The sequence below is a fragment of the Hylobates moloch genome, unplaced genomic scaffold (genome assembly GCF_009828535.3).
Source record: "Hylobates moloch isolate HMO894 unplaced genomic scaffold, HMol_V3 SCAFFOLD_10, whole genome shotgun sequence".
In the NCBI taxonomy this organism is placed as follows: Eukaryota; Metazoa; Chordata; class Mammalia; order Primates; family Hylobatidae; genus Hylobates; species Hylobates moloch.
In genome coordinates, this window is record NW_026652285.1 from 22,027,571 (window position 1) to 22,045,817 (window position 18,247).

General features: G+C 42.6%; 1 protein-coding gene across 4 annotated transcripts in view; it reads left to right on the forward strand.

Moving 5' to 3' along the window:
- The window catches only part of SOCS7 (suppressor of cytokine signaling 7), a 48,479-nt gene that overhangs the window by 22,442 nt on the left and 7,790 nt on the right, over nt 1-18,247 (forward strand). For all 4 annotated transcript variants that reach the window (XR_009215177.1, XR_009215176.1, XR_009215175.1 and 1 more), the window contains one exon: nt 5,285-5,413. Coding sequence is in view for 1 of the 4 variants with exons in the window: in XM_032163395.2 (XP_032019286.1) it covers nt 5,285-5,413 (129 nt within the window). In the remaining 3 variants the exon portion in view is untranslated. The remainder of the gene's footprint in view (nt 1-5,284; nt 5,414-18,247) is intronic.

Consider the following 18,247-nt stretch of genomic DNA (forward strand, 5'->3'; position numbering starts at 1 on the left):
CTGAAGTGATAGGATTGCTTGAGCCTGGGAGGTCAAGGCTGCAGTGAGCCATAGTTGCTCCACTGCACTCCAGCCTGGGTGACAGAGCAAGATCCTGTCTCAAAAAAGAAAAGAGAAGGCCGGGCATGGTGGCTCACGCCTGTAATCCCAGCACTTTGGGAGGCTGAGGCGGACGGATCACGAGGTCAGGAGATCGAGACCATCCTGGCTAACACGGTGAAACCCTGTCTCTACTAAAAAATAGAAAAAATTAGCCGGGCATGGTGGTGGGTATCTGTAGTCCCAGCTAGGGAGGCTGAGGCAGGAGAATGGCTTGAACCTGGGAGGCGGAGCTTGCAGTGAGCCAAGTTCGTGCCACTGCACTCCAGCCTGGGCGACAGAGCGAGACTCCGTCTCAAAAAAAAAAAAAAAAAAAAAAAGCAAAGCATACCTATAGATAAATATGATTTAATAAAAGTAAAGTCATTATATGACAACTTAAAGCAAGAGGAAAGTGAAGGAACTAGAGCTGGAGAAGTTAATGCCAGCAATGGATGGTTTGATAATTTTAGGACAGTTTGACTTGAAAAATGTCAAGATAACAGAAGACGTAGCTTCTACTGACCAAGAGGCAGCAGACAGGTTCCCAGACACCATGGGGAAAATCACTGAGGAGACAGGATATCTGCCTGAACCGGTTTTTAATGAAGATGAAAGTGCCCCATTCTGGGGAAAAGAAAATGCCACAAAGGATATTTATTAGTAAGGAAGAGAAGTAAGAACCAGAATTTAAGGCAGGAAGGGGTAGGCTAACTCTCTGGTTTTGTGCAAATGCAATTGGGTTAATAATTAGGACTACCTTTATCTATAAAGCTACAGTCTTTTGGTTGTACAGCAAGAAAGCATGCACAATGAGAACCTTTTTTTCTGGATAGGTTTCATTAGTGCTTTGTCTCTGAAGTGAGGAAGTACCTTGCCAGTAAGGGACTGCCTTTAAAGCTCTTTTGATATTGGTCAATGCCTCTGGCCACCCAGAACCCCATCGGTTCAACACTGAAGGTGTCAAAGTGGTCTACTTGCCCCCAGACGCAACGTCGCTGATTCAGCCTCTAGATAAGGTGGGTCATAAGGACCTTTAACACTCATTGCATTTGGTACTCTATGCAAAGGATTTTAAGTGCTGTGGAAGAAGACACCGACAGAACATCATGAATGTCTGGAAAGATTCCTCCATTGAAGATGCCATAGTTGGCCGAGTGGAGTGGCTCACGCCTATAATCCCAGCACTTTGAGAAGCCAAGGTGGGTGGATCACCTGACGTCAGGAGTTTGAGGCCAGCCTGGCCAACATGGCGAAACCCTGTCTCTACTAAAAATGGAAAAATTAGCCAGGCCTGGTGGCATGCTCCTATAATCCCAGTTTCTCAGGAGGCTAAGGGAGGAGAATTGCTCAAACTTGGGAGGTGGAGGTTACAGTGAGCCAAGATTGCTTCATTGCACTCCAGCCTGGGTGACAGAGTGAGACTCCATCTCAAAAAAAAAAATGCCATAGTTACAGAAGTTGTGGGCCAGGTGCAGTGGCTCATGCCTGTAATCCCAGCACTTTGGGAGGCCAAGGCGGGCAGATCACTTGAACCTGGAAGTTAGAGACCAGCCTGGGCAACGTGGTGAAACCACATTTCCACGAAAGATACAAAAATTAGCTGGGCATTTCATGCGTACCTGTAGTCCCAGGTACTCGGGAGGGTCAAGGCTGCACTGAGCCGTGATCATGCCACTGCACTCCAGCCTGGGCAACAGAGTGAGACCCTGTCTCAAAAGAAAAGAAAAAGTTGTAAAAGCCATCAAGCCCAAAACAGTAAATTCCTGCTGAAGAAAACTGTGTCCGGAAATTGTATGTGACTTCATAGTATCTGTGACAGAGCCAATCAAGGAAATCATGAAAGAGATATGGCAAAAAAGGTGAAGGGTGAAGGATTTCAAGATAGGGATCTTAGAGAAATTCAAGAACTCATAGATACCACATCAGAGGAATTAACTGAAGATGACTTGATGGAGGTGAGTTCTTCTGAGTCAGTGCCAGATGACGAGGAAGAAGACGTAGAAGAAACAGTGCCAGAAAACATTGATGTCTGGCAATCTGGCAGAAGGGTTCAGGTTATTTGAGACTGCTTTTGAGTTATTTTAGACTTGGACCCTTCTATGATATGGGCACTAAAACCAAAGCAAATGGTAGAAGAAGAATTGGTACCATATAGAAACATTTTTAGAGAAATGAAAAAGCAAGCCAGAGTGTGGAGGCTCATACCTGTAATCCCAGCATTTGGGAGGCCAAGGCAGGAGGATCATTTGAGGCCAGGAGTTCAAGACCAGCCTGGGCTGGTAGCTTCAGCTATGCAGGAGGCTAGGGCAGGAGGATCACTTAAACCCAGTAGTTGGAGGATGCAGTGAGCTGTGATCACGCCACTGCACTCTAGCCTGGGTGATAGAGTGAGACCCTGTTTCTAAAAATATAAAAAGCAAAAAAAGTCAGACAAATTATAACATTTCCGTAAATTTATACCACGTGTGCCTTCTTCTCCTGCCTCCCACCTTCTCTACCTCTTCTACCTCTGCCATCCCTGAGACACCCCCCTCTTCCTCTTCCTCTTCCTCTTCCTCCTCAGTCTATTTGGTTTGAAAACAATGAGGATGAAAACCTTTATGATGATCCACTTTATGATCACTTTATGATGATCCACTTCCATTTAATGAATAGTAAACATATTTTCTCTTATTTTTTAATAGTATTCCTTTTTCTAGCTTAATTGTAAGAATACAGTATATAATACATATCACATACAAAATATATGTTAATCAACTGTTTATATTATTGGTAAGGTTTTCAGTCAACAGTAAGTTGTTAGTAAGTTTTGGGGGAGTCAAATGGATTTTTAAATGTGGATTTTTTATTTTGGTGGGGTTGAGGAGGATGTTGGGCCATTGGGATTGGGTTCATGCCCCCCCACATTATTCAAGGGTCAGAGTACATATGTAAGTTGGTCATTCCTCACTTAAAGGTCATTAACAGGTTCTTGGAAACTGACTTTAAGAAAAAGGACGTATAACAAAACCAATTTTTTTTTTTTTTTTTTTTTTTTGAGACGAAGTTTTGCTCTTATTGCCCAGGCTGGAGTGCAATGGTGCGATCTCGGCTTACTGCAACCTCTACCTCCTGGGTTCAAGCAATTCTCCTGCCTCAGCCTCCCGAGTAGCTGGGATTACAGGCATGTACCACCACGCTTGGCTAATTTTGTATTTTTAATAGAGATGGGATTTCTCCATGTTGGTCAGGCTGGAATAAAGACCAAACTTCTAAATAAAGACCAAAACACTTCCAATATTAAACAGTGAAATATATGTAAACTATACACACATATAAGAAAGATTAATGAAAATAAGTTAGATAATCATTTACCCAAGTATTCCAGCTCAGGGTTACAAGTGGCCGGAGCCTATCCTGGCAGTTCATGCTGCAAGGCAGAACAACCCTGGACAGAACACCGTTCCATCGGGGTGCGTATACCCACACACCCACACTCAGACTGGCACAGCTTAGCATGCCATTTCACCTTACACGCACATCTCTGGGATATGGGAGGAAACCAGCATACCCAGAGAAAACCTGTGCATATGTGCAAACTCCACACAGACAGTGGTCCTGGCTGGAAATCAATTTTTTTTTCTTATCAACGCTACAAGGAAACAAGCATGGTGGCTCACATTTGTAATCCCAGCACTTAGGGAGGCCGAAGCGAGTGGATCACTTGAGGTCAAGAGTTCGAGGCCAGCCTGACCAACGTGGTGAAACCCTGTCTCTACTAAAAATATAAAAATTAGCCAGGCAGGCCGGGCACGGTGGCTCACACTTGTAATCCCAGCACTTTGGGAGGCCGAGGCGGGCGGATCACGAGGTCAGGAGATCGAGACCACGGTGAAACCCCATCTCTACTAAAAATACAAAAAAAATTAGCCGGCCGTGGTGGCAGGCGCCTGTAGTCCCAGCTACTCGGAGAGGCTGAGGCAGGAGAATGGCGTGAACCCAGGAGGCGGAGCTTGCAGTGAGCCGAGATTGCGCCACTGCACTCCAGCCTGGGTGACAGAGCCAGACTTCGTCTCAAAAAAAAAAAAAAAAAATTAGCCAGGCATGGTGGCAGGTGCCTGTAATCCCAGCTACTCAGGAGTCTGAGGTGGGAGAATCACTTGAACCCAGCAAGTGGAGGTTGCAGTGAGCCAAGATCACGCCACTGCACTCCAGCTTGGGTGCCAGAGCAAGACTCTGTGTCAAAAAAAAAAAAAAAGTTGTAAGGTAACAACACTGAACAAAATGTTATTCAAAGACCTACTTATATGTGTACACAGTTATACACTGTGTAGCAACATTTTGGTCAATGATAGACTACATAAATGACAGTTGTCCCATAAGATTATATTACTGTATTTTTACTGTACTTTTTCTATGTTTAAATATGTTTAGGTACATGAATACTTACCGTTGTTTTTAGAGTTGCCTCCAGTATTCAGCACAGTAACATGCTATACAGGTCTGTATCCTAGGAGCAGTAGGCTGTACCACATAGCCTAGGTGTGTAGTAGGCTACACCATCTAGGTTTGGATAAGTACACTCTAATGTTCGCCTAATGATGCATTTCTCTGAACATATTTCTGTCATTAAGTAATGCATGACTCTACCTATACTTAATATACATAATAAGTACTTATATATAGAGAGAGGAAGTCTGTGATTTAAAGATTAATGTTCATTCTTGATGAAAAATTTTCTTTTTTTCTGATTTGAAATTATTAAAGGTTGAGTATCCCTAATCTGAAATCCAAAATGCTTAAAAATCTGAAACTTTTTGCACACTGACATGATGCTCAAAGGAAATACTCATTGGAGCACTTTGGATTTCAGAGTTTTGGATTAGGAATGTTCAACTGGTAAGTATAATGTAAATATTCCAAAAATATGAAAAAATCCAAAATCTGAAATACTTCTGGTCTCAAACATTTCGGATAAGGAGTACTTAGCTTGTATTTACTTAACAAAAACCTTGTAAGACCTAATTTATGCCTTACAGAAGGCAACATCTTTTTACAGTTAACTGTGAGATAAGCAGGAACAGGTAGCTTCAGAGACCTTTCAGCCAGCTTGCCTCCAAACTGCCCTCCCAAAAGTGAGAATCATTGTTAAAATATTCAAACCAGCCTCTCATGTCTTCTAAAGTAAGTTTTAAAATTTTTACTTCTTAATTTTCCATGGCAGGAACCTTCAGCCTGTGGTGTCATCCCAAGTTTGAGGACCGCTGTCAATCTGTTGTAGAGTTTATTAAGAGAGCCATTATGCACTCCAAGAATGGAAAGTTTCTCTATTTCTTAAGATCCAGGGTTCCAGGTAAGGCTGTACTTCTGTTAATTATTTAACTTAAGTTGGGTATGATCCAGTTTAGCGTCAAAAAACACCATCCCCACAAAAGGCCACGGTTAAGCTTTTTTTCCCTGGCTGTTGTAGCCACCACTCCTCTTACAGAGTCCCATGGTTAATCCCCTGCCTTTGTACATTAATCTCTCAGCATACTGAGGAGGAATCTTTGCTTCTCTGACCACATGAATGAGAAAACTGCTTCCACCTCTGATGTCCAGGCATCATGTGAACATTTGACATTTGGAGGTATCCCTGATCTAGGCATCTCAACATTTATAAGTGAAGCAGAAAGGTGAGAGCTCTGAGGTCCTACCCATAGGAACGGGGAAGGTAGGAGAATGTTTACCAGAAAGGCAGGGGCAAGTGTCAGTGGGGCTCAGTATGGCTAGGCGTAGTGGCTCATGCCTGTAATCCCAGCACTTTGAGAGGCCGAGGTGGGAGGATTGCTTGAGCCCAGGAATTTGAGACCCCATCTCTTAAAAAAATAAAAAATTAGCAGGCATAGTGGTACATGCCTATAGTTCCAGCTAGTTGGGAGGCTGAGGTGGGAGGATCACTTGAGCCCAAGGGGTTGAGGCTGCAGTGAGCCGTGATCGTGCCACTGCACTCTAGTCTGGGTGATAGAGCAAAACCCTGTCTCCCCCAAAAAAGAAAAACTAAAGGCCAAATACAGTTCCACATTGCACTCTGTTAGGAAGTATCTGCTGTGGGTTTGCCCATGTTGTACTAAACTTGCTGCTGAATAGTAAATACTTTGTTTTGTATCTTGCCATCCCTACCATTGATAAATACAAGACCTCTCTCCATTGGGAGCACTGGGCAGTTGCTATCCTTGCTAGTGTGATTGTATAGTCTTCCTGCCCACTAAGTTAGGGTGGTGTCTGTATATACTGTGGAGGGCAAGAGGGGATTGTTTGGAGCAATCTGCCTTTATAGTGTTGGGTAAGACAAAATGAGAAGACATTAATATGAGGAACTTGTAAGATACAAACAACTTAAGCCAGGCATGATGGCTCACACTGTAATAATCCTAGTACTTTGAGAGGCTGAGACAGGCAGATTGCTCAAGTCCAGGAGTTCAAGACCAGGCAACATGGTGAAATCATGTCTCTACAAAATACACAAAAATTAGCCGGGTGTGATGCCGGGCGTCTGTAGTCCCAGCTACTTGGGAGGCTGAGGTGGGAGGATCACTTGAGCCTGGGAAGCAGAGGCTGCAATAAGCCAAGATTACACCACTGCACTCCAGCCTGGGTGACACAGCGAGACCCTGTCTTAAAAAAAAAAAGGCAGGGGGTGGTGGCTCACACCTGTAATTCCAGCACTTTGGGAGGTTGAGGCGGGCAGATCACCTGAGGTCAGGAGTTCAAGACAGCCTGGCCAACATAGTGAAACCCCGTCTGTACTAAAAATACAAAAATTAGCCAGGTATGGTGGTAGGTGCCTGTAATCCCAGCTACTCAGGAGGCTAAGGCAGGAGAATTGCTTGAACCTGGGAAGCGGAGGTTGCAGTGAGCTGAGATTGCGTCATTGCACTCCAGCCTGGGCGACAGAGCCAGACTCAAAAAAACAAAAACAACAAAAAAGAAACAACTTAAAATGAGAACTTCATGCTTTCCCATTGAATCAAATTAAGATTCTAGAACAGAATGCCTAGAAATTGCTCTAAACTGTAGGAGCTCAGGGGAGCCTCAGGCAGAAGACTAGGAACAGGATTGAGCCAGGTGACAGGAATGTTTCTTGTAATCTTGGTGATTTAAATAAGGTATAACAGGGTGTGAACTGTATTAATTCTCACTTCATTTAGTTTTGCCTCAGTGTTGTCAACACAGTTGGGTCTTGTGCAGTTGACTTGCTTAAAGGGAAAAGTTAGATTCCTTTCTTATAGGAGTTGACTCTGCTTAGCAGTTTTTAACGTTTATGGCTTTTTGGGGGGTTTTTATTTAACAAACATTTATTTTGTAACTTAATTATCAAAAATAAGCTACATTTCTGCCTTCAGAGAAGTCATAGTCTCAAAGAGGGGACGGGAAGGAAAACAAAGGTAAGAACACATGGTCAAGTCAGTATAAAGCATGTGGCGGTGACCAGAAAGAGTAGGGTAGTCAGCTCTGCCTGTGGGCAAGCCCGGGAAATCTCAAAGAAGATTCTGGACTCTGGAACATCACTCTATTTGTAGAATATTGAGAAACTTCGTGGAATATTGGACTCCTCAGGTACAGCTTATTTCATTCTACAAATGTACCCTGTCTGCAGATATTTTAACCAAGATTCTTAGCATTCTTTTAAGGGCTAGAGTGTGTAGTGTTTGCCACTGTTAATATTGAGTGCCTGTTAGATGCCAGGTACTTGGCCAGGTTCTTTATTTAAATATATTGACATTTTTACAACAACCTCAAAGTTAGGTAATATAGATCAGTCTATTAACATAATATGGCCGGGTGCGGTGGCTCACGCCTGTAATCCCAGCACTTTGGGAGGCCAAGGTGGGCGGATTGCCTGAGCTCAGGAGTTCAAGACCACCCTGGGCAATTGGTGAAACCCCATCTCTACTAAAATACAAAAAATTAGCTGGGCATGGTGGCACGCACCTGTAGTCCTAGCTACTTAGGAGGCTGAGGCATGAGAATTGCTTGAGCCCTGGAATTGGAGATTGCAGTGAGCCAAGTCATACCACTGCACTCCAGAGACTCTGTCTCAAAAAAAAAAAAAAAAAAAAAAACTAAAAAAACTAAACCCCTAACACCAGACAGCAGTGAGAGTGTGACTGATTTCACGCAAAACCTCTGATCCTATTAGAGCCAGGCTAAAAGCAGACATACCCTTTTTAATTGAGAGAATCTTCATCTGTAAAGTTCATGAAGAAAAAAAAATCTTTAAAATATCATGCTTTGATCAGGCTTGGTGGCTCACATCTGTAATCCCAGCACTTTGGGAGGTAGAGGTGGAAGGATTGTTTGAGCCCAGGAGTTCTAGACTAGCCTGGATAATATAGAGAGACCTCATCTCTACAAAAACAAAACAAAACAAAACAAAGAAACCTAGCCACACTTGGTGGTGTGTGCCTTTGGTCCCAGCTGCTTGGGAGGCTGAGGTATGAGGATCTCTTAGGCCTGGTAGGTCAAGGCTGCAGTGAGCTGTGATTGCGCCACTGCACTCCAGCCTAAGTAATAGAGCGAGACCCTATCTCAAAAAAAAAAAAAAAAAATCACGCTTTGAATTGGACAGCTTATTTTTGTTTGTTTGTTTCAAGGTGGAGTCCCCCTCAGTCACCCAAGCTGGAGTGCAATGGCACGATCTCGGCTCACTGCAACCTCCTCTGCCTCCCAAGTTCAAACGATTCTCCTTCCTCAGCCTCCCAAGTAGCTGGGATTACAGGCACCCGCCAGCACACCCAGCTAATTTTTGTATTTTTAGTAGAGATGGGGTTTCACCATGTTGACCAGGCTGCTGTTAAACTCTTGACCTCATGGTCCACCTGCCTCGACCTCTCAAAGTGCTGAGATTACAGGCGTGAGCCACTGTGCCCGGCCGAATTGGACAGCTCTTTAAGGAAATTGGTTACTTCCTCTTTTGTAACCCTTGTTAAGTTTATAATTACTTGTTCAGTGACATGTCTTCCTTGTTTACCAGGGTTTCTCAGCTCAGCATTATTGACATTTTAGGCTGGACAGTTTTTTGTTGTTGGGTCTGTCCCATGTATTGGAGGAAGCCCTAGCTTTTCCCCACTAGATACCAGGAGCACTCACCCCCACCCCAAGCTGTGACAATCACATTATGTCTCCATATGTCCCTGGGGGCCAAAATCATCCCCAGTTGGGAACCATTGTTATATACCATAGGGGTTAAAAAGTACAGGTTCTGGATCCAGAGCACCGAGTGCTACCCCAGGTCCTGCCAGTTACTAGCTCTGTGATCTTAGGCATGGACTGAACCTCTCTTGCCTCAGTTTCCTCAACAGTAAAATGGGGATGATTATAGTACCTCACTTATAGGGTTGTTTTGAGAAATGTAAGAGTTAACTCATGTAAAATATTTAAGACAATGCCTGACACAGAGTAAGCACTCAACAGATGTTACTTTTCTCAGTGCTCTCTAAGATGTAGGTGCATAGGAAGTGTTTAAGGTGGTATCTCTGGTGTTCTCCTGGCCCTATAAAGGTGGTACTCAAGATATATGTGTTGAATGATACTCTGGGTGGCCCCTCAGATATCCTTGTGATACTTTGAGATGCCCTTTGTCGTTATTTTATCTTACCTATCTGATTGCCAGGTCATCCAGAGCAAGAACTGTCTTTCCTTAGCTCTATATTATTTTGAGATGAAGTCTCGCTTTGTTACGCCCAGGCTGGAGTGCAGTGGCGTAATCTCAGCTCACTGCAACCTCTGCCTCCTGGGTTCAAGCAATTCTCCTGAGTAGCTGGGATTACAGGCACCCACCATCATGCCCAGCTAAATTTTTGTATTTTTTAGAGACGGGGTTTCACCATGTTGGTCAGACTGATCTTGAACTCCTGGCCTCGGCCTCCCAAAGTGCTGGGATTACAGGGGTGAGCCACCGTGCCCAGCCTGCTCTATATTATTTTGTATATTAGAACACTCAAACATTTGCTGATGAGATATTAGACATATTCAGAAGAGATTATTTCAGTTATGCTTGTAAAAGAAGCCAGGAGGCCTTTCCTGGGGATTTGTGACCAGTGTCTCTGAGCATCTCCCCGGTAAGCGGATTGTCCATATTTTATAGGTACAGAGTCATGCCACTGATTGGGCTCTCCTCCTTGCTCTGGCTGCATGACTCCCTCTAGCAACACTGTAAGACTCCCTTGAGTATATTTGCAAACTAGACTTATTCCTGGCTTATTACCTTCTTTATGTTTATTTGTTTGGTGTGCAGAATGGTATAATAAACCCTGTGTATCCATCACCCAGCCCCAGCAACCATCAGCCCATGGCCACTCCTGCCCTGTTTGTATACCTGTCCACTTCTTCATTACATATTAGTGTTTTGTGTTTAAATATACTTTTGTTTTGAGACAGGGTCTCACTCTGTCACTCAGGCTGGAGTACAGTAGTGCAGTCATGCCTTGACCTCCCAGGCTCAAGTCCTGCCACCTCAGCCTCCCGAGTAGCTAGGACTACAGGCATGGGCCACCATGCTCGGCTAATTTTTCAATTTTTTTGTTGAGACAAGGTGTTTCTGTGTTGCGCAGGCTGGTCATGAACTCCTGGGCTCAAGTGATCTTCCCTTCTTAGCCTCCCAAAGTGTTGAGATTACAGGCGTGAACCACCATGCCCAGCTTCTTTTTTTTTCCTTTGAGATGGAGTCTCCCTCTGTCACTCAGGCTGGAGTGCAGTGGTGCGATCTCGGCTCACTGCCACCATCCACGTCCCAGGTTCAAGCGATTCTCCTGCCTCAGCCTCCTCAGTAGCTGGGATTACAGGCACACACCACCACACCCGGCTAATTTTTTTATTTTTAGTAGAGACAGGGTTTTACCATGTTGGTCAGGCTGGTCTTGAACTCCTGACTTCGTGATCCACCCCCCTCAGCCTCCCAAAGTGCTGGGATTACAGGCGTGAGCCACTGCACCCAGCTCTTTTTTTTTTTTTCAGATGGAGTTTTGCTCTTATTGTCCAGACTAAAGTGCAGTGGTGCAATCTCAGCTCACTGCAACCTCTGCCTTCCGGTTTTGAGCAATTCTCCTGCCTCAGCCTCCCAAGTCGCTGGGATTGCAGGCACCCGCCACCACGCCCAGCTAATTTTTTTGTATTTTTAGTAGAGACGGGGTTTCATCATGTTGGTCAGGTTGGTCTTGAACTGCTGACCTCGTGATCCACCCACCTCGGCCTCCCAAAGTACTGGGATTACAGGTGTGAGCCACCGTGCCCAGCAGCACTTCTTTTTTAATTTGTAGTTTTCTTCCTCCATTTCTTTCTTTTTCCCTTTTTTTCTTGCAATTTATATATTAAAAATATTGTTCTGTCTGGAGTTTACCTATTGCTTCTCCATGGCATTGTTTAATATGTTCCTCTGTCCTTTGAATTTCCTGTAAAATGGTAATTGAATCCAAAGGCTTACCCAATTTGGATTCGTTGGGGAGGGGGAGCGGCATGACAGCACTACTTCATCTGAATTTCTTTTCTTTCTTTTTTTTTTTTAATAAAATAGAAAACCACAAAAATCATATGCATGGTTTAATATTATTATAAGGTGAACACCACTCAGGCAAAGGAACCAAAACTTTTCCAGCCACTCCAGAAATCCTTCCATGTGCCCCATACTAATCTCTCCACCTGTCCTTATAATAATCACTTCCTTTCATTTTTCCATGAATGCTTTTATCATCCCCATGTGTATCCCTGAGCACTATAGTTTGATATTGCTCATTTAAAAAAGAAGTCATGTCTTAAATCTCTTAATCTGTGGATTTTTCTTTCATTTCCTTACAATTTACTTATTGAATAATTGGGCTGTTTGACCTGGAAATTTTCCTTGGATTTTACTAATTACATACTGTTGTTGGAGTTTAGCATGTTGTCCTGTCTTCTGTATTTCTTACAAATTAGCAGGAGTCTGATTCAAACTCAGGCTTGGCTGAACATATAATAGTAGCTCATGCCTAAAATCCCAGCACTTTGGGAGGTGAGGCAGGAGGATCGCTTAAACCCAGGAGTTCAAGACCTGCCTGGGCAACATGGTAAGACCCTGTCTCTACCAAAAAAATAAATTAAAAACTAGCCGAGGCCAGGTGCAGTGGCTCAGGCCTGTAATCCCAGCACTTTGGGAGGCCGAGGCAGGTGGATCACCTGAGGTCAAGAGTTTGAGACCAGCCTGGCCAACATGGGGAAACCCTGTCTCTACTAAAAATATAAAAATTAGCCAGGCATGGTGGCCCAGACGTGTAATCCCAGCTACTTGGGAGGCTGAGGCAGGAGAATTGCCTGAACCCAGGAGGCAGAGGTTGCAATGAGCCAAGATAGCACCATTGCACTCCAGCCTGGGTGAAAGAGGGAGGCTGTGTCTCAAAAAAAAAAAAATAAAAAAAAAAAAAATAGCCAGGTGGCTGAGGCAGGGTAATTGCTTGAGTCTGTGACGTCAAGGCCACAGTGAGCTGTGTTCATGACGCTGCACTCCAGCCTGGGTGACAGAGTGAGACTGTATCTCAAAAACAAACAAACAAACTGAGGCTTGATCCTTTTAGCAAGATTATGTAGGTAGTATTTGGCATGCCCATAGGAAACACATGATGTCTGGTTGTGTCTCTTTTTGTGATCTTAGCAGCTGTTCATTGGGAGTTGCAAAATGATGATACTCTAATTTTATCACTTTTTATTTATTAGATGGAATAGTTTTATAGAGACATTTCTCCTCATCTATTATTTACCAAATTCATATAGAAAAAGCAGAATAAATGCTTGATTCTTTTTATTTATTTACTAATTTTCAAGATAATGAATTGGTTCCCTATCATCCTTTGAAGGTGACCATTTAAAAAATATAATTAATGGCTGGGCGCGGTGGCTCACGCCTGTAATCCCAGCACTTTGGGAGGCCCAGCTGGATGGATCACGAGGTCAGGAGATCAAGACCATCCTGGCTAACACGGTGAAACCCCGTCTCTACTAAAAAATAGAAAAAATTAGCCGGGCGTGGTGGTGGGCGCCTATAGTCCCAGCTACTGGGGCAGCTGAGGCAGGAGAATGGCGTGAATCCGGGAGGTGGAGCTTGCAGTGAGCTATCGTGCCACTGCACTTCAGCCTGGGCGACAGAGTGAGACTGCATCTCAAAAAAAAAAAGAAAAAAAAATATATATGATTAATTCAGCCAGGTGCAGTGACTCATGCCTGTAATCCCAGCAGTTTGGAAGGCCGAGGCAGTTGGATCACCTGAGGTCAGGAGTTAAACACCAGCCTGGCCAACATGGCGAAACCCCATCTCTACTAAAAATACAAATAAGCCGGGCGTGGTGGCAGGCACCTGTAATCCCAGCTACTTGGGAGGCTGGGGCAGGAGAATCACTGGAACCCAGGAAGCGGAGCTTGCAGTGAGCCAAGATCACCCCACTGCACTCCAGCCTGGGTGACAAAGACAGACTCTGTCTCAAAAAAAAAAAAATATATATATATATAGATATATATCTATATATCTATATATATATGCTATATATAATATATACTATATACAATATATACTATATATTACATATGTAACATGTACTATATAATACACACCATATATTTTATATATACAATATATTGTATATATAATATTGAATATATAATGTATATATACTATATTGAATATATATAACATGTATATAGTATATATAGTATATATATATAAAATTCATGGAATTAAACATACTTAATGGCTTTTTTTTTTTGAGACAGAGTCTCGCCCTGTCACCCAGGCTAGAGTGCAGTGGCGCGATCTTGGCTCACTGCAACCTCCGACTCCCGGGTTCAAGCGATTCTCCTGCCTCAGCCTCCCATGTAGTTGGGATTACAGGCACGTGCCACCACGCCCGGCTAATTTTTTTGTATTTTTAGTAGAGACGGGGTTTCGCCATGTTGGCCAGGCTGGTGTTTAACTCCTGACCTCAGGTGATCCAACTGCCTTGGCCTCCCAAAGTGCTAGGATTATAGGCATAGGCGTGAACCACCGTGCCTGGCCCACTTAATGGCTTTTAATTCATTACAGTTATAATTACTGAAGCTCGTATTTTCTCACCTTTGACCAGCAGAAGACTCTTCATGTTGGGATATTTCTTTTTCCCTCTCTCCCTCCCTTCCTTCCTTGCTTTTATCTAACAGCTTTATTGACATATAATTCACATAACATGAAATTCACCCATTTAAAATGTGTGATTCAAGGCCAAGGAAGGTAGATTGCTTGAGCCTAGGGGTTCAAGTCCAGCCTGGGCAACATGGCATGAAACCTCATCTTGATTAAAAAAAAAAATACAAAAATTAGCTAGGAGCGATGGTGAGCACCTGTAGTCCCAGCTACTCAGGAGGCTGAGGCAGGAGAATTGCTTGAACCCAGGAGGCAGAGGTTGCAGTGAGCTGAGATCACGCCACTGTACTTCATCCTGGGTGACAGAACAAGACTGTGTCTCAAGAAAAAATACTGTGCAATTCAGTGGTTTTTAGTATATTCACAGAGTTGTACAACAATCACCACAATCAATTTTAGAATGTTTTCATCACACCAAAATGAAAACCTCAGGCTATTAGCAGTTGCTCCATCTTCCCTCTACCTCCTGGCCCCTACCAACCACTAATCTGTTTTCTATTTCTATGGATTTGACTATTTGGTACATTTCACATAAATGGAATCATACAATATTTTTATGTCTTATTTCTTTTACTTAGCATAGTGTTTTCAAAGTTCACCAGTGTTGCAGCATCTGTCAGCACTGCATTCCTTTTTTTGACTGAATAATATTCCACTCTGGATGTACTACATTTTGTTTCTCCATTCTTTAGGTTGTTTCCAGTTTTTGGCTATTATGAAATAAATAATGCTTCTTTGAACATTCATGTACAGCTGTTTATGTGAATATCTTTTCAATTCTCTTGGCTGTATTCCTAGGCGTGAAATTGCTAGGTCATATGGTAATCCCATGTTTAACCCCATGCCAGACTCCCAAAACAATTGCACCCAAGACTTTGTTATTGTCCATCTTTTTGAATATAGCCATCCTAGTGAGTATGAAGTGGTATCTCATTGTGGTTTTGATTTGCATTTCCCTAATGACTAATGATGTTAACATCTTTTCATCTGCTTATTGGCTATTGTATCTCTATTCACAACCTTTGCTCATTTTGTAATTGAGCTATTTGTCTTCTTATTGAGTTATGAGTTCTTTACAGGCTGGGCATGGTGTCTATAAGCCCAGTACTTAGGGAGGCCAGGGTAGGAGGATTGCTTGAACCCAGGAGCTCAGGACCTGCCTGGGCAATACAGGGAGACACTGTCTCTACAAAAAATTTAAAAATTAGCCCAGTGTGGTGGTGCATGCCTGTAGTCCTAGCTACTTGGAAGACAGATGGGAGGATTGCTTGAGCCCAGGAGGTAGAGGTTGCAGTGAACCGAGATCACACCACTGCACTCCAGCTTTTATTTTATCTCAAAAAATAAAGTTCTTTATATATTCTGGATACAAGTCCCTTGTCAGATATAATTTACAAATATTTTCTCCCATTCTGTGGGTTGTCTTTTTACTTTCTTGATGGTATTCTTTGAAGCATGAAGGATTTTGATGAGTTCCTATTCCTACTTTTTTTTTTTTGCTTGTTATATTTAGAAAAGTTTGCCTAACCAAAGGTGATGGAGCTTAATGCCTATATTTTCTTCTAGGAGACTTAAACTTTTAGCTTTTACATTAGGTCTACTATCCATTTTGAGTTAATTTTTGTTTTTTAATTTTTTTGTTTGGTGTATATATATATAGAGAGAGAGAGAAAGACAGAGTCTCTCTCTGTCACCCAGGCTGGAGTGCAGTGGCACGATCTTGGCTCACCGCAACCTCTGCCTCCTGGCCTCAAATGATCCTCCCACCTCAGCCTCTCAAAGTGCTGGGATCACAGGTGTGAGCCACCACTGTACCCAGCCTTGAATTTTTGTGTATGGCATGAGAAAGGAGTCCAACTTTATTCTTTTTCATGTGAATATTCAGTTGTTCTAGCACCATTTGTTGAAAAGATACTCCTTCCCCATTGAATTGTCTTGGCATCCTTGTTGAAATCAGTTGATTGTAACTGTGAAGGTTAATTTCCAGACTCAGTTCTATTCCGTTGAGTTGTGTGTCCATCCTTATGCCATTACTGTCTTGATTCCTATAGTTTTGTAGTACGTTTTGAGATGAAAAAGTGTGAGTCTTCAACTTTGTTGTTTTTCAAGCTGGTTTTGACTATTTTGGGTCTCTAGCATTTCCGTATGAATTTTAGGATCAGATTGTCAATTTCTGCAAAGAAGCCTACTGAGATTTTAATACCCCGGTGTTGACAAGAGTGTGGAGTTGAGTCTGTACATCAATTTGGGGAGTATTGGCATGTCAACAATATTAAGTCTTCTGATCCATGGACATAGGCTGTCTTTCTGCTTATTTAGGTCTTTTTAAAAACTCTGAACAATGTTTTATATTTTTTCTTTTGTTTGTTTTCCTTCCTTCCTTCCTTCTCTTTCTGTCTTTCTTTTTTTTGTGTGTGTGTCCCACTGTCACCCAGTCTGGAGTGCAGTGGTGCCATCATGGCTCACTAACTACAACCTCCACCTCCCTGGCCCAATGTGTCCTTCACTTCAGCCTCCTGTGTAGCTGGGACTATAGGCACACACAACCATGCCCAGCTGATCTTTATATTTTTAGTAGAGATAGAGTCTCACCACATTGCCCAGGCTGGTCTCTAACCCTTTGGCTCAAGCCATCCACCTTGCCTCAGCCTCCCAAAGTGCTGAGATTATAGGTATGAGCCACTGTGCCTGGCCCGTATTTTTTCATAATATAAGTTTTGTATTTCTTTTGTTAAATTTATTTTTTAGTATTTGTTTTTGATCCTATTGTAAATTGAATTGCTTTCTTAATTTTAATTATTTTTGGATTATTTATAGCTAGAGTATAGAAATTTAATTGCTTTTTGCATATTCCTCTTATATCTTGTAACCTTGCATAACTCATTTATTAGTTCTAATATGTATTTCTTTTTAAATTGTGAAATAACATGTATGTTGTAAAAAGGTCAAATAGTGCCCAAGGGAATATAAGGAAAAGTGAATCTTCTGCCCTCTCACCCCTGCTCCCACTAAACTAAACTATTGTTTAGTTTTTCTTAAGCTGTTTCAAGCTGAAGAAAGAAATGGGATATTAAAAAACAGTACTTCACTGTTAGCTGAATATCTTTTTTTTTTAGACAGGGTCTTACTCCATCACTCAGGCTGGAGTGCAGTGGTAAATCATAGCTCACCACAGCCTCAGCCTCCTGGGCTTAAGCAGTCCTCCCACTTAAGCCTCCTGAGTAGCTGGGACCACTGTTGTGCACCACAATGCCTGGCTAATTTTTTTAATTTTAATTTTTGTAAAGGTAAGGTCTCCCTATGTTGCCCAGGCCAATCTTGAACTCCTGGGCTCAAGCAATCCTCCCACCTCAGCCTCCCAGGGTGCTGGGATTACAGGCGTGAGCCACCACACTGGGCCTTCTTTTACTTTTGACCTTGTGCTTGTTTTTTTCTTCTTGGAGGATTACATACACGTCAGCTAGACTCCCTAGTTTATTCTCTTTTTACTTACACTGTTAAGAAAATGAGACCTGGAATGTGAAACAGATGTGATTCCTGATCTGATTCTGTCTTCAGGGGTCAGAAAAACCTTTGGTGTGGCAGAAAGACATGGGTGTTTGGGTGTTTATACCTGGAAGAGATTTCTTACCCCTAACATGATCTCTGTTAGAAGAAACGAAAAATAGTGCATGGCTAGAAACTAGGTTTGTGCCCAGGACCTCTGGCATGAGGACTGGAAGAAAGTTACTGACAATTAATGTTTGACTTCACCCTTACTCTTTTAGCCCCATTTGGGTCTTATCCTGGATTCTTTACATTTTTAACTGCTTCTGTTAGCATGCTCTAAATGTGAGAGTTCTAATTGTTTGTTGCGTTTGTGGGCAAACAGTAAATGGTCAGATTAACACCAGAGAATATCAGAAAATTAACAGGTTTCAAATTGCTATTTGTAAACCTAAAGGCTAAAAGTAATACAATTAAATAGGCAAGTATATGTGGTCATTAAAATTCAAGTAGGCAAAC